Raw genomic sequence first — 15,443 nt, forward strand, 5'->3', positions numbered from 1 at the left:
TTGTCCGTTTTAATTGCTACAACTAGTAATACAAAAATGATTGCAAAACACCCATTGATATTTGTGCAAACTGACAACAAATAACATGGTGCTGGAAGTTCCGTTTGGTAAACATTACATTTCTGTTGTGCTGTTTGCATTAGTTTGTTGTCCTAGTTTAAGAATGAATCCAATTTACTCTTGCTCATGGTTACAGACAATAAAAGCTACCATTGTTGATATTTTGCTGTAGACCTTTTCCTGTTGGCTCAATGAAATTTTGTTATTTCTGTCGTCCCACATAGTGCCAGCTGGATCCACAGCTGTGAACACTTCCAGAACCCCTCGTCCGATTGGGCCACAAGATTCACACCTGGAGCTAATCAAAAGCTCCATGTGATGTTGACCCTGATACAGAACAAAAAACACACTTCTGTGCATGTGCCTCTGCTGAGACTGACTGAGACTCAAACACACGTACAAGCTGCACTCGTTACGGGTGTTAAACCAAAAGCCACAATACAGTGTGATGGGGACAAAAACTGAACAATGCATAAGAATAAGTATCAAGAACCAACTTCTATGTACTTCTCATACACACACCAAGCACTACAGTTACTGCATTCACACCTACAGAGAGAGTCGTATGGCAAGGTGGGAGCAAACACACCAGAGATGGTTTGAAATATAGTGGACTTGTTGGTGGATCTGAAGAGCAGAGAACACCCGAGCATATTAAAGCCATAAATATTTAAGGATACGTCTGAGGTTTGGGCCAGAAGGAAGCCGCTCTCAGCTGATATCAGCACATTTAGCTCATGTCGTTTTATTTAGGGGTTCTTTCTTGACATGTTTCTCTGTTTAAATGGCTTGCATATGTGTAAGTATATGCATGTTGTGCAGCCCAAAATCTGGAGTGTCAGGATTTATCTCTCTATGCATTGAGGATGGGACATTTTACCAAAGAGCTATGTTTTCTATGTTCCTGGAGCTGACTTTTTATGGCTATGACACTTGTTTTGGTGGAGCTAGACCTCGTGATGCTGACTTCATTTAACTGCTTCTCCTCAATCATAGATGCCTGCCCCATCATTTTAATGTATGACTGCTTCCTCAACTCGATTTTACTAGGACTTCAAGCACCTCCTCTTGTACCCATTAGTACAAATATCAGGATTATGAGGCCAAATGCTGTAGTCACAGCCTGGAACATGCAGTATTTCAATACAGGCACAGCTTGGTTCCTCGGTTCTTTCAATAATCATATAAAAAAAGCTCAGCGGTGCTTCTGGCTCCAGTGGTCTAAATGGTGCTGTTATCTCTATTTCCGGTAACACTTTATTTCGATAGTCCACTTTAGACATTCTACTAACAGTAAGTAACTTTGCAACTACATGTCAACTAGCAGTCATTAGAGTATTAGTAGACTGCCTGTTTAATATCTTCTAACACTTTATTTTTATGGGTCCACAACATACAATATACTAACTATCAGAAATTTTGCAAGTATGTCAACTTATTCTACTAACCCTAAACCTACCCTACTGAGAGTTAGTAGACATGTAGTTGCAAATTAATGAGAATTAGTTAAAAAGTTACTTATAGTTAGTAACATGTCTAAAGTGGACTATCGAAATAAAGTGTAACCCTATTTCCTTGCATAGTTCTGCTGGGCATAGCCATTTTCTAATATTGCAATATAAATACATTACAATCACCAACCTAGGGACCATTGACAGCTTCCCTCATAAAACAATGAGGAGTTGGCTCATAATATTTTTCTCATTCTTCTGCTGTTTTCCTATGTATCTAGCCAGAGCAGTTGATGTCACATTTCTGCCAAGACAAGCACATTAGAGGAGCCATGAAACAGTAGGAACTCTTGGATTGCTGGCTAATGATCAAAAAACAAAACCTAGGCCACAATGACCCCTTTTTTGTCATAAGATATGCTTTCGAGAAATGCAACAAGTAACTTAATCAGTGGTACCTGAGTCTCAACACTTGTGTGCACTTTGTTTAAGCAGGTTTAGGGGTATCAATCAAGTCGACATTTCAAATTAATTACATATGCCTATTCATTATTCAAATTATTAATTTAATCCTATGCCAATATTTCACATCAATGTCTAAACACCAATTTTTAATACTGAAGTAATTGTAATTGAAAGACATTGTTGCAGAAAAAAAACTAATTAATAGACATGATTAATTATATACATTTTATTGTATCACTTCTTTAAATGAATTTGTAAAATTAACAGCATAATAATTATTAACAGTGTATTGCTAATGTGAAATACGTTTGTCAGTAGATTAAAAGCTTATGTAACTAAAACCTACTAAAATTGGAAATAAAGGGAAAGAAAGAGAGAGCAAAGAAAGTAGAAAAGCTGCGTTTCCAAGTCCATTATGCTTTTGTCATATGCCTCTATTGGACACCAGACCGGACTTGTGCCGAGCTGTGGTAGGTTAGCTTAGCAGATACTTATAACTATAGCAATGTGAACTTCTCTACTGCAAATGCAGTACTGTAAAGAGTCAATGAGGGGCAGAACTAAATTGCCAGCTGACTAGCCAAAGCTCCAGCTCAGCATAACCATTTCTGAAACTCATCTGGCACATGTCTCTGCATGCAAACTGGACCTGAAACAATGTTCCATAGCTAGGTGTATAGCTTGGGGGAATTTAAGTTTGGAAAGATGGAGTCTGCTGAACCTAATGTTCAAGGGCTATTATAGTCTTGGTAAATGAATTCATGCTGAACCTGAAAAAGCTTGACTAGAGTCAGGTAACATAAGGTCACATCATGATTGCACTAATCCACTGCTGAGTGGAATACAATTGCACGATTTGGGAAGTGGTTGGAATAGCATCCTAATAGCAATCACAAATAAAACTTTTTTGTTTTTTGTAAATCCTTTTTGTCATTCAGGCACACACCTTTATACTAACACACATCCTGAGTCTTGAAAAATTCGGGAAGGTAGCCAAAACCCACAGACATTCAGCCATAATTTATAGAGCTGAGTCCAAATACCTTCACTCAGGCATGCTCAAATATTTCCTACAGAGGCTGCCCACATGAAAGAACCTGAGTCCTCAGAGCCCCTAAAGTCAATGGACTCTAAAATAGCCTCTACCAACACATGGTATGAAGAATTAGATGCGGACCTGAGGGTTGACAAGGTTAGTTACACTCTGGCCATAGGGGAGAGACCTCTAGTAGTGGAAAGTAAACTTAGAATAGCATGATCCAAATAGAGAGGCTAAAGGTAAAGTCATATGTTTTCTTCCTCTTATTCCCCAGTTTACTCTCAATTTACAGTATACTACTGTTTAAAAGTTTGGAGTCAGTAAGATTTTTTATTTGAAAGCAATTAATACTTTTATTCAGCAAGGATGCATTAAATTTAACAAAAGTGACTGATATTACAAAATATTTATATTTCAAATAAATGCTGTTCTTTCGATTTTGCATTGATCAAAGAATCCTGAAAAGCAATAGTTTTCAGCATTTATAAAAAAATAAATGGGCACCAAATAAGCATATTCGAATGATTTCTTTAATGAATCATGTGACTCTGAAGACTAGAGTAATGGCTGCTGAAAATTCAGCTTTACCATCACAGAATAAATCACGTTCTAAACTGAAAAGCAGTTATTATAAATTATACTATAATACAATAATATTTCATAATATATTATTGTTTTACTGTATTTTTTATCAAATATATGTAGCCTTGATCAGCGTAAGAGATTTCTTTCAAAAACATCTTATAGACCTCTTATAGACCTCAAATTTACTACTAACTTCTTGTTATGGCTTAATTTCATAACCCTGGGTTACATCTCATAAATGTTTTTTATTTAACAGACACTTTCATCCAAGTCAAATATTTTGTAAAAATAGGCCCCTTTTACATAGGACAATTTGTGTCATATCCGGATAGTATCTGGATATTTTAGCTTGATTGCATTAATACCTTTATTCCAATGCATTTTCAGTGTAACTGGATTGCACAATTCAAAACTGGATCATTCAGAATTTCTTTGCAAACACTCTAGTAAAGGATGTCAATGGGGCTATAAGTGAAAATTTGAATCAGGTGAGAAAAACACAAGAGTGTGGTGTCTTTTTTCACACTGTGAGAGCAGCATACTTAAAAGAACTTGAATGACTCAGTCTGTCAAAGTGACATGTTTATTTACAGCACAATCTCATTTATTACGTGTGTAGTTGAATGTGGATAATGAAAATATGTTTATATTTACATCTAAATTAAATGTGGTCAAAATCTGTCCCAGACACCTGCAAATGTAATTTCAGAGGTCCGATCACAATCCGATTAAATGTATTTTGGGTGTATTTATATTTGGCAATTCAAAAGTGAGCTGACTGAAAATGCATGTTAAGGCCAGGTGTAAAAAGGGATATATGCACAATTGATTACACTTAAGGAACAAGCTATTTTAGAGCCTTTGTAAACATTTTGGTTAAGAGTTAGAGCTGTGTCTCTTTGTTTGACAATTTTGATGAACTCTGATTGAGCTGATTGTGTGGAGTTTGGAAGATCATTCAACTACCGAGGGACAACAAGTATTTGCATATAAATCCTAGCTAAGGTCAGCTGTGTGTGCTATTTTATTTGCTGCATGTGCTGCATTTGTAGGCCAGATAAATTTCCTTCACATTCACCATTCAACTCTCAAGTGCCTCACATCTACAGGAAATGCTGAGGTGATTGGAAAGAAATGAACTGTGAGCGGCCAGTTGTGTTTCCTGAGAGATTCAATCTCAGCATGGTATTGCTGAGTTTGGAACCAATAAGAACAGGAAATATGGTATTTTATACCAGAGTACTAACTGTTGTAGTATGTAGTAAACCAAACGTATTACCTGTGAACCGTTTCTTTCCAGCCACATCAAACTCTGAAGAAGGAGTGTTGTTCAAAGGCCGTGTCTCAGGAGTTGGAGGCTGTGTTGTAGGAGTCTCTGTTGTGTGAGCCAGCGTTGTGGTAGGAAGTGGGACTGGGGTTGTGGTAGTCTCCTCAAAAAGCCCATCTGTAAGATAGAGTAGTAATCAAAAACAGGAAGAATAAAAGTCCACAGGATGCTGTATCCCACCTCACAGTGGCCCAAAGAGTGTTTGGACACTCATGTCACATTTAAAAATGTATGAACGCCTTTGTATTATATAACAAAATATGAAGCCAAGTGGCATTTATTTCAAAGAAGTGGGGTTTAAGTGTCCAAAACTGCCCACTTACTTTTTAGGTCAACTATACATGCAACTTTATTAAACACTATTTTTAAAAGTTAATGCTATTGCTTTGTTATAGTAGTGAGAATGTGACCAAACTTTATTTATGGTTAATATACTCTTGCCCAAGATTCCTGTCACAACAAGGAAATTACTATTGGGACAAGGCAAGTAATTATTAAAACTGTATGCAAACGAGCTTGTCCCTAAATGCAGCTTGGCCACATTAGCTGTCCCGTGTTTAACAAACTAGCAGAATTACATAACAAATGATTATACAACAAGGTCTAGTTGCTATTCCAGAAAGGTCATCCAAGTTTGTGCACACTGAATCATACAGGTCTTCACTTTGCAACCTATAAACTTATTATGAAAAAAAATAAGAATAAAAAGCAGGAATGTACCCCCTTGAACAACAGCAAACAAATGGCATCTATAAAGTTTAATAGATTAATAGAGAAATGGAGTACAAATGGCCATACCAAAAGCAAAAGTAAAAACAACCTGCCCGTAGCTTGGCAGCCAGTAAACAAAGCAATCAGCAAAGACCATCTTCATTAATAACAGCATCATCAGATGCCATGCTGACCATAATCATAACTCATCTCTTGAACTGTGTTTTCTTAGGGAAGGTGGAAGCCAGAGGAATCCTGTTCTCAAGTGGTACAAATAAATCATCGATTTTGGCTCAATTTCATTTGAACTGGTGGACTCAGTCTGTGGCACTAAACAAATCTACATCAACAATTACCTCAATATTCATTTAAAATTATATAGTATAGTATAGTATAACTTTATTGTCCACCTAAGTGTAAAATTGTCTTTGCGTAATTTAAAATGTAGCATTACCTTTAAGAATTAGAAATTCACATTTCATATACATATATTTTTATATATTTAAAATTTAGATACAACACAATGGCCTGGCTTCCATTACAGAGTTTTGTAAACCTTTTGCGATATTTTATAAATGTGTAAATAAGGGGTTGTCCAAGCATCAATGGCAAGGAAAGCCCCTTATACTTGGGAGCGGTTTCTTTGAGGTTATATAGTACATTAAAAAAATCTTTCCAATTTTCCATTGCAGTTTTGCGAAATAGTTTTGAATTAATAATTTTGAATTGCCAGAACAAAACACTTCATGCAAGCGTAAAACTTTTTTGCAATATATGGTGACTTTTGCAAAATTTATGTATTTCTAATTCAATTCATAATTTCAATTTGCGCAATTTGAACTGTAAGGAAAACTCAGCTAATGTAAATTTAAAGTCAGCATAAAATGCAAATTTACCCTATCTATTTTGTAAATGCATATATATCTGCGCCACTCCACAACTGACTGAAAGCTCACATAATTTTTTCTTGACAGAAAGCTCAAGTTCAACTCCCACATCACAAAATCGAATCAACAACTGATGGATAGAACCAAAACTCTAATTTTTTTTCAGTAATTTGTTAAAGGGGTCATATGATGCGATTTCAAGATTTGCACAACACTGCCAAAATGTTCACACAAAGAAAGAAGGCGTAACTTTTATTCTCACTTTAGTATTGTTGCCGCCATGTCGTGGAGACACTGTGTTTTGTTGTGAAAGCAAAACTACTTTGTTTGGGCTTCCAAAAGAGGACACAACTAGAAATCAGTGGTTAAGTTATATTTACAACACTGTTCCAGAACAGTTCATCCCCAATATTAGAGTGTGTGCAGCGCATTTTACGGAGGATTATTTCTTGAACCTGGGAGAATAGCCTACAATGCCAGTTGTGCACAAAGGCTGTTTCTATAAAGTGGGGCAATTCCAACTTTGCAAGGACAGTCTGGCGCTTCTGACTCACAGCCTGTAAGTATGTTTTCATATTTAAAGAATTTGCCACTGACTATTCAAATGCGGGTTTTGAGAAGTGTAGAGTAGTGCTTGTTGTTTGTTGTTTCTCCGATCACAAATGCAGACATAGTAATGTTTACACAGCTTTATGCAACGCGATGTGTAAAAAGACAGTATAAGTCATTATAATCAGTAATTATGTCCCCACTGGATGCAACAAATATGCCTCATTTATAATGTGTTTTACTGTTTTTGTCTCGTCGCGCCGGGACACGCCCTCACAATACGGTAAGGGACGTAACATTTCCATCACACGCTTGAAGTATTCGGCCAATCACAACACATTGGATAGCTGGCCAATCAGAGCTCACCTCGCTTCTCAGAACGATGAGCTATGTAAAAATCGACACGTTTCAGAAAGGTGGAGCATAGAGGAGCAACAATAATGTACAGTATGTGGAAAATAATGTTTTTTAATCTTAAACCACATAAACACATTGCATTCTTACACCAGATACACAAAATAATTATCTTTTTTAGCAACATCATATGACCACTTTAAATTCAGATATGCAGATTCTGCCACTAGTGTCACCAACCAACCAGAAATGCAAAAATAGTTCAACAGAATTATTTTTCTGGTATGACAAACAGATCCCTCGCTAAAATGACACTACTGGTTGGGATGTTGGGAATGTTATGTTTACACTTTTTTGAGGAAAACCAACCTACAAATTCTCACAGTTTTCTCCACATATTAAGTCAGGATAGGAAAAAATATTTGATCACTGAAAAAATTACACACATCACGTTTGGAATAACACTGAGGATTCACTTAGTGTAAATGGGCCTTGATGTGACTGCACATCTCACCTGATATTTGTTTTTTGTTTTTATGTCTAAAAAAATCATGGACCTGGCAGTTATTGCTTTATTTAAGATTTTTTCTACAGTGGAGGAAAAGACTGTTTCTCCAAAAAAGCATGCTGTTGACAGGCAGATTCAAAGCATAGCAGAGGTTTTACAGGCATAACGGGGGATATCCTCTGAGGTTTACTGTGTACATCCTAAATAACATTATCCTTGGAATACTGATTCTAAATTATAGAGGATCAGGTCTTGTGGGTACTAACTACATTCCTGTGACAAGGCTTGTTATACAAGAGCCAACTGGGTCAAATGCTTTTCTGTCCCATTTTAAGAGTAACTTTTCCATCATTTTAGCTTTGACACACATTACTAAATCCACATCATATTACTGTCTTGTATAAAACACATTTAAGTTTAGTATGGCTGTTAAGAGTTCATCTCACCTTCAGAGTAGCAGTTAAGTATTCCATCAGCGTCCAATATTGGGAAACCATTCTCATCCAGTTGAGAATAAAGTCCAGGTGGACATGTAGGCTCAGCAGCTAATGTTGACAGCTCCAAAGTTTCTGTTACCATTTCTGTTGTTGTGGGTTCTGGTGTTGTTGTAGTTGTGGTTGTTGTAGTCGTGGTTGTAGTGGTTGTAGTCCTTGGTTTAGGGCGGTCCAAGCCCACGATGGGTTTTCCTCCCACAGTAAGGTACTTGTCACTTGGATTAATCACAGGCTGACTGTCTCTTCCATGACCAAATAATGCTAATCCTTCCTGGTTTACCAGTGGGCTGCCCTGGTCATCTAATATAGCAAACACAGATAAAAGTAAGTTTAAAACAGGCTTCCGCTTTATATATTTCTATTACTGTCAGTTAAAATTGTAAGCCACTCGCCAAAAATAGTCTTGCCATCCTCTCCAATGACAACTTTTCTGGGTCTTCCTCTTGAATCCTGAAGAACTCTTCCATTTTCATTCATTAGGACACCCTTATCCAGATCTACTATCTAAAAGAGTGACTGAAACTTTATAAAGAAGAAGAAGCTTTTTTTCAAAACAAAACGAGGCAACAGTCAAACAGTCTTGCTTGAATAAGAGTCCCTAAGGTCCCTGCCTGTAGAGTTTCCATGCCTAGAGAGACAAAACTGTTCACATCACTGTTTTTGCTTACTTTAAAGATAATTTTGTTTGGACTGCAGTCCTGTCTGATTTATCAATGTATCCAGACAGCAGACAAAACAGAAACCATAGATATGGATATTGTGATCACAGTATCTTAAATTACATTCTATCATTTATGTTTAACAAAATGGAAGTCGTTGAAGAAACCCGAGGGTCACAGTCAGTGCTACAAACCTGCTATGGGTAAAAAGTTAACTGTACACTGTCATAGTTTAAAAATTAGAACACGAAACGAAGGGTATAAATTAAGTTTGCCAGTAGTAAATAAACTAATATAATTAATAAAACATCTTAATGGATTTAGGGACATTCAGGGCTGACAAATTTAGCATTAACATTGCAAATAAACACACCCATTTTGTTCCATCAGGACCTGTGATATGTCGGACTCCATTTGGTTTCGAATTTTCATCGGATGTTGAGGATGCTTTGCCATTTGCAGATGTGAGATTTGGCCGTCCGTTTTTGCCTGAACATGTAATTAGAGAAATTTGTAAAAATGTACTTATGCACACACTGAAATTGTTGTACTTACAGCATGCACATCCTTGCAGACATCATATTGTTTACCTTTTTCATAACTAGGTTTGTAGCCACTGGCTGGAGTGTTTTCCTTTGAAATGGACCGCAGCCTCGATCCCATTACTGGATTTCGAGATTCAGGAGATATATTCCCACTAGAGCTTTCACCAGCAGACAGCCCATGGGAAGAGCGAGAAACTGAACTTGGGGTGAGCCTAACATTAGTATTACTCCTGTCAGCTGTGTTTGGATTTGAGATAAGTGGTGATTCTGCTGGACTGTTTTGAGAGGAGGCAGATGATGATGCTGAAGAAGAGTGTGGTGAAGATGGTGAAGAGCCTGATGTGGAAACCGAGCCCATTCTTCTGTGCTGTAATGGATACACCCTACTAGGGAACCGCGAACCTTTCAGACGGCTTGCTACCACAGGAGAGCGGACCCGACCATTAGAAGCCAAAATAGGGACTCTTTGGGCAACTGAAGGAAGAGACTTTGAACTGCTACTGGTACTACTTTGTTCCCTATCCACACTTTCATTTTCAAAGTTGTGGGTAGGTCTGTGAGGTTCGCTCACAGTTGTTGTTGTTGTTGGTGTTGTTGTGGTTTTAGGTGCAGCAGTTGAGGTGGCATCTTTGCTTTGCCTCCCCAAGGTCTCTCTACTGCCTTCGTAAAGATAATCATCTTCATGGTCATTGCTAATTTTTACATCTTCATTATTACTGGGATTGTTGGAACTTATTGGAGCGTTTGTGTCTTTATTTAGCACACTAGGTTTATTTGAGACAGGATTAACCTCATGCTTTGAAGGGTATGTTGTGGGTGAAGTTTTATCACTGGTGTCTTGAGAGCTCACAGCAGTAGAACGAGACGGAAATCCTTTAATAATTGGCCTTCCTGCACCTATAGATGAGGCAGTCCTACTCCACGGTATTCTCCCGTCTTGTCTGCGACTCACTGTAGCTATCCTAGAATTTCGGTTTGGTAATGAAAGGGGTGAACTTCTTCCTGTTTTAAAAGGGTTAGTCCTTGAAGAAGAATGGGAAGTGGAACCATAACTATTGCTTTTCTCGTCTTTGTTATCATAATCTACTTTTTGTTCTGGTTGTTCCTCTTTAGTTGTATCAGAATGGGTTTTTTTGGTTTCTTCAGTTGGTTGTTCACCCTTTGTGTCGTCTAGCTCCGTGTTCTTGTGGTTGGTATCATGCTCCTCTGTTGTATCGTGACTGTTTGTCCTGGTTCCCGTTGGCAGTGTTGATTGTGAAGAAGCAGATGATGATGATGATGATGATGAATCAGGTTTGTGCTTTCCTGTTTGAAGTCTCTGAGCTCTAGTTGAAATTCCAACTCTTCTTCCATTAGGGTACATGGCACCAGATCCTGAACTTGTGACTCGACCCGACGTGGAAGAAGTCCTTCTTGTACCTGCTGATGATGATGGTAAGGAGGATGAAGGAGAAGATACTGAAGAAGATGACGTGGAAGAAGAAGATGACGAAGTTGATGCTGAGGAGGAGGAAGAGTAAGTTGGAGAAGAGATAGATGAGGATGATTCTGATTCTGATTCTTTCACTGATTCAGGCCTGGTTTCCTGAGGTGAGATCACTGAAGGCGTCTTGTCAGTGACACTTATCTTGTTGTATGAATTCTTTTCCTCAGGATAGGAGAACGCTGTTAGGTCCTTTCTTGTAGCTACAGACTCCTGGTTTTGCGACGAACTTGAAGAAGCTTCACTCCGTATTCTTGATCGAGAATTAGGCCTTCTTAATCTGCTAATATCAACAATTGAGGATGTGCGCGGTGTCCAAGAAGGACGTTTGTCCTCAGGTGTTTTAGGGACAGATTCAGACTGATTGGGTTTTGATTCTTTAGTGTCATGTGAGTGTTTTGAATGATCCTCTGTTTGTGGTGATGCATTATTACTGCTCTCTGGTTTTGTGTCCTCAGTAGCCTCATTTGCTCTTATTTCCTCTTCTGTTGGACTGTCTGTTGGCTTATCTCCTTCATTTGTATCTCCTTCTCTATCTTTGGCAATAGTGGATGAAGAATGTAAGTTTGACCTTGAGCTAGAACCTCCGTTTCTGACTGAACCCCTCACAGAGGAGAAGATGCTGTGATAGGACCTTGTTTGAGAAAGAGGGCGTCCTCGTCTATTGGTGGGTGGCGCTTGAGTTGTGGTCTGAGTATCGGACTCTTCCATCTCATCTGGCTCCTGATTGTCTGATTCATTGTTTGAAGATGTCTTGGAGGTACTTTGACTTGTCTTGTGGCTGTCTGTGTTCCTTAAGTGAGTAGAGCTGGCTAGAGACAAAATGAAGATACCAATCTTAAGAAGTTTCTGTAAAGATGCTTTTTTAAGTTTATTGGGGAAAACATCTGTTGGGAATACTTACATGCAGGCATTGCAACAATAATGGCTTTAGTCTGAGGTCCTTGGCCCTTTCTATTGACTCCACGGATTTTGAAGATATAGCGATCACCTGGCGTAAGTCCATCTATGGTAGCAGAGGTGGTGCTTCCACGGTATGTAACTGACTTTGCGCCAAACGGTTTCATAGCAGGAGCATAGGAAAGGATGTATTCTGGAAGTAGATGTCAAATCAATCAGTACGGTCAATTTCATTTGGATAGCGTAGCTAAACATTTTCCAACGAACACTGGGAATACCCAGGATTGAACCAATAAATCTAGGCCAAGGATAACATACTAAAAAGGAAAAGTTCCTTCTGCATGAACAGGGAACAGTTTGTGTTTTCCACAAGTACATTTGTGTTGGTTTAGCTTTACAGACTGGTGCTTTGCATGCCTGTTGGATAAACTGTAATGCTGAAGGTTTATTAATCCCATATATTTTGGCACTGCATACAGATAAGTGATTTCAGGGAAGACATATGGTCAACAATTAGTAATGTCTTACTCTCCAAATGCCAAAGTCGTTTTCTGTTCTTTATGTAGAGCATTTTCCAAAAGTCATAGGAAGAGCTGACAGATGTCTGTATAAAATATTACCAGTGTTAAAATACTTTCTCCTATTCCAGCTAAAGATACAACTATAAGTAAGGCAAGAGTATGTTGGGTGCACTACATGATAAACAAATACAAATATTTCTTCCTATGGCCAATATGGATCTTACTGGATTGGTAACCTAGCTACCCTGTGGTCTTACCTCTTATTCGCCCATTTGTTTGCTCAGGTGGATCCCAGGTGGCTGTGACAGCAGTACCTTTTCCTCGAAGTGGTTTTACTTGAAAATTTTCTGGAGGGCCAGAAGGAGCTGCATAGACAAATGTGGGAGAAAGTAAAACTAGGACTGACAAACAAATTGTTATACAAACAACATGGAGCACTGTGTATTCTCTTGAACTTAATATTTTTTTAGCCTGGAGATTTTTCAGATGGAAACAACAGACAGTTTGTGTTTTCCATGGGAATGAGGTCATTCTGATCACTCCAAACTAAAATTCCAAACAGCCAGTAAACAGTGGCATTACTCTGAAACAGGCAGTTAGAACATGCTTACATGGTTTCAGAAACTAAGGCAAGAGTGTTTTGAGTTTTTGTGCATTTGTATGGGTGTGCAACACAATACTAACACCCTTTTGTTTATCCTTTGCTTCATTAACTAGTGTATATTCAGACATGCAATAAAAGTGAAGATTATAATTAAATTCACTTCATGCTTTTCAAATGTTTTAAACCACATTCACGGAAAATAAAACTTCTAGTATTTTTTAAATCATAATCTTGATAGTATTATTGAATAGTAATATTGAGCACTGTTCTGTTCTGTTCTAATACTAATAATATTTTTTTTTTAATCTCACATTTACCTTTTTAGTTTGCAGATAATTATATCTATAATAATAAATACTATCAGGATTTGTCTGTTCAGCAATGCAAACTAAGCAAAACATCTGGGTTAGAGATCAGGGAGTGTAAACAAACCTGATTCAGGGGTTCTCTGGAACACAGATGCACTCCATTTTCCCTTCTGATCTCCTTGCGAAATACAAATCGAGAACTCGTACATGCTGTCCGCAGAGAGTGTTTCAATTATGAGACGTCTCTGAGTGGCGTCCCTGTATTCCCATCGAGCAGATTCTCCTTTCTCTCTGTATTTCACAGTGTAATACCTGCACATACATTAATTCTAAAGCTGAAATATATACTATCGTTCCAATGTTTGGGGTCACTGTTCAGAAAGTCATTCACAGCAAGGAAACAGACACAGTAAAGGCATTAATAATTTATTCATTACAGACGTTTTCTGATTCAAATAATGCTGCTCTTTTGAACTTCCTATTCCTCAAAAGATTATGAAACCAATTCCACAAATACATTAAGTTGGGCAGCACAGATAATAAGACATGTTTATTGAGCATCATATATGCATATTAGAATGATTTTTAAGGATCATGTGAAGTGTGTAGGATCACACTGTAGACTGAAGTAATGGCTGCTAAAATCCAGATTTGCCATCACAGGAATTTTAAAACATATTAAATGTAAATGTAAAAAACATTCATTTTAAATTGTAATATTACTTCACAATATTACTCTTTTTACTGTGTTTTTGATCGAATAAATGCAGCCTTGTTGAGCATAAGAAACTTATCTTACCAACCTTTTGAACAGTAGTGTATATAGTGTATAACATACCAATTGGCCCACCATTTTAAAAATGATATGATTCATTTTTACCTGGATCCTCCTGGTATTTCCTTCTTCTTTTCAACAAGTGGATCAACCCATGAGATAACGACAGACTGAGGAGACAATACTCTAACTGTGATGTCCTCTACTTCATCCACAACTTCCGGCTCTGATGGAAAAGGATGACAAAGAAAAAATATTAGGTTTTAGTGAGTCAAAATACTGAATATGGAGTGCTGGTTAGCACCACTGTGATCCGTGATATACCTGGTGTTACTTTTTTATTCATGGTGGCCGTGGTGGTGGGTGCACTCCTCCCCTGGGCTCTGGGTGCCTGCAGTGATACCACATAGACGGACTCAGATGCTGCGAACAGAGGGGGGATACCAGATACGGCCACGTATCATTACACATTACCTGCTATCGGACATACTGAAGACATGCAATCTGAGGTCTATTCACAAATATTTGAACCTAGATTTAAAGGCATACACTATGTATATCTCAAACACTATTCCTATTAGCCTTCAAACATCCAGACTTTTGTGCTTACCCAGTTTGTGCTTGTTAGCATTGCGCTGGTCTGCTTGGTGCTGGCTGAGGTCCACTCTGTGTTTGTTTTGGGGTCGCAGAGGGAGGCGTCCTACTTGATGAGGGGGTTCTGGTCCTGAGGATGACTGAGGGGCCCTCTGCTGTCCTAGTGCCGTCCTCTGAGTAGGGGGCCGTGGGTTAATCTGTGATGAAGTTATAGATACCATCCTGCCTAATAAAAGAAAGACAGAACAAATAATGTAGGCTTTGGAGTTTAATAATCTGCTATTATTATAATTTTATGCAGTACAGCACTTTGGACCAACATCTGCTGTTTTAAATGTGCTTTAGAAAGAGATCTGTCCACAATTGACTTGACTTTAATAGAAATGACTTCATTGTGATAACACTGTACATTTATTTTACATTATCAAACATAGAGGGGTCCATAAAGTCTGAAAGTTTGGGATTCAAAATCGAATTTGAACACGGCAACAAAGTTTGAGAATTTTGAATCATGCAATATACGAAATATGAAGAAATTCACAAATTTGATGCTGACAATGTTAACACCTTTAGTAGAAAAAGGTCAAATGTGACCCTGGACCAAAAAACCAGTCGTATGGGTCA

The 15,443-nt window shown here is 37.9% G+C and overlaps 1 protein-coding gene across 1 annotated transcript in view; it reads right to left on the reverse strand.

Annotated features, from left to right (window-relative positions):
* LOC306843743 (fibronectin type III domain-containing protein 1-like) overlaps positions 1–15,443 on the reverse strand; it is a 35,228-nt gene that overhangs the window by 8,825 nt on the left and 10,960 nt on the right. The window contains exons 5-15 of the mRNA XM_079375391.1: positions 14,836–15,045; positions 14,550–14,648; positions 14,331–14,451; positions 13,575–13,762; positions 12,796–12,903; positions 12,022–12,210; positions 9,680–11,929; positions 9,463–9,578; positions 8,823–8,934; positions 8,383–8,730; positions 4,880–5,044 (exon numbers count right to left, since the gene is read on the reverse strand). Of these exons, the coding sequence (XP_079231517.1) occupies positions 4,880–5,044; positions 8,383–8,730; positions 8,823–8,934; positions 9,463–9,578; positions 9,680–11,929; positions 12,022–12,210; positions 12,796–12,903; positions 13,575–13,762; positions 14,331–14,451; positions 14,550–14,648; positions 14,836–15,045 (3,906 nt within the window). The remainder of the gene's footprint in view (positions 1–4,879; positions 5,045–8,382; positions 8,731–8,822; positions 8,935–9,462; positions 9,579–9,679; positions 11,930–12,021; positions 12,211–12,795; positions 12,904–13,574; positions 13,763–14,330; positions 14,452–14,549; positions 14,649–14,835; positions 15,046–15,443) is intronic.

This window comes from Barbus barbus, assembly GCF_936440315.1.
Source record: "Barbus barbus genome assembly, chromosome: 24".
Lineage (NCBI taxonomy): Eukaryota > Metazoa > Chordata > Actinopteri > Cypriniformes > Cyprinidae > Barbus > Barbus barbus.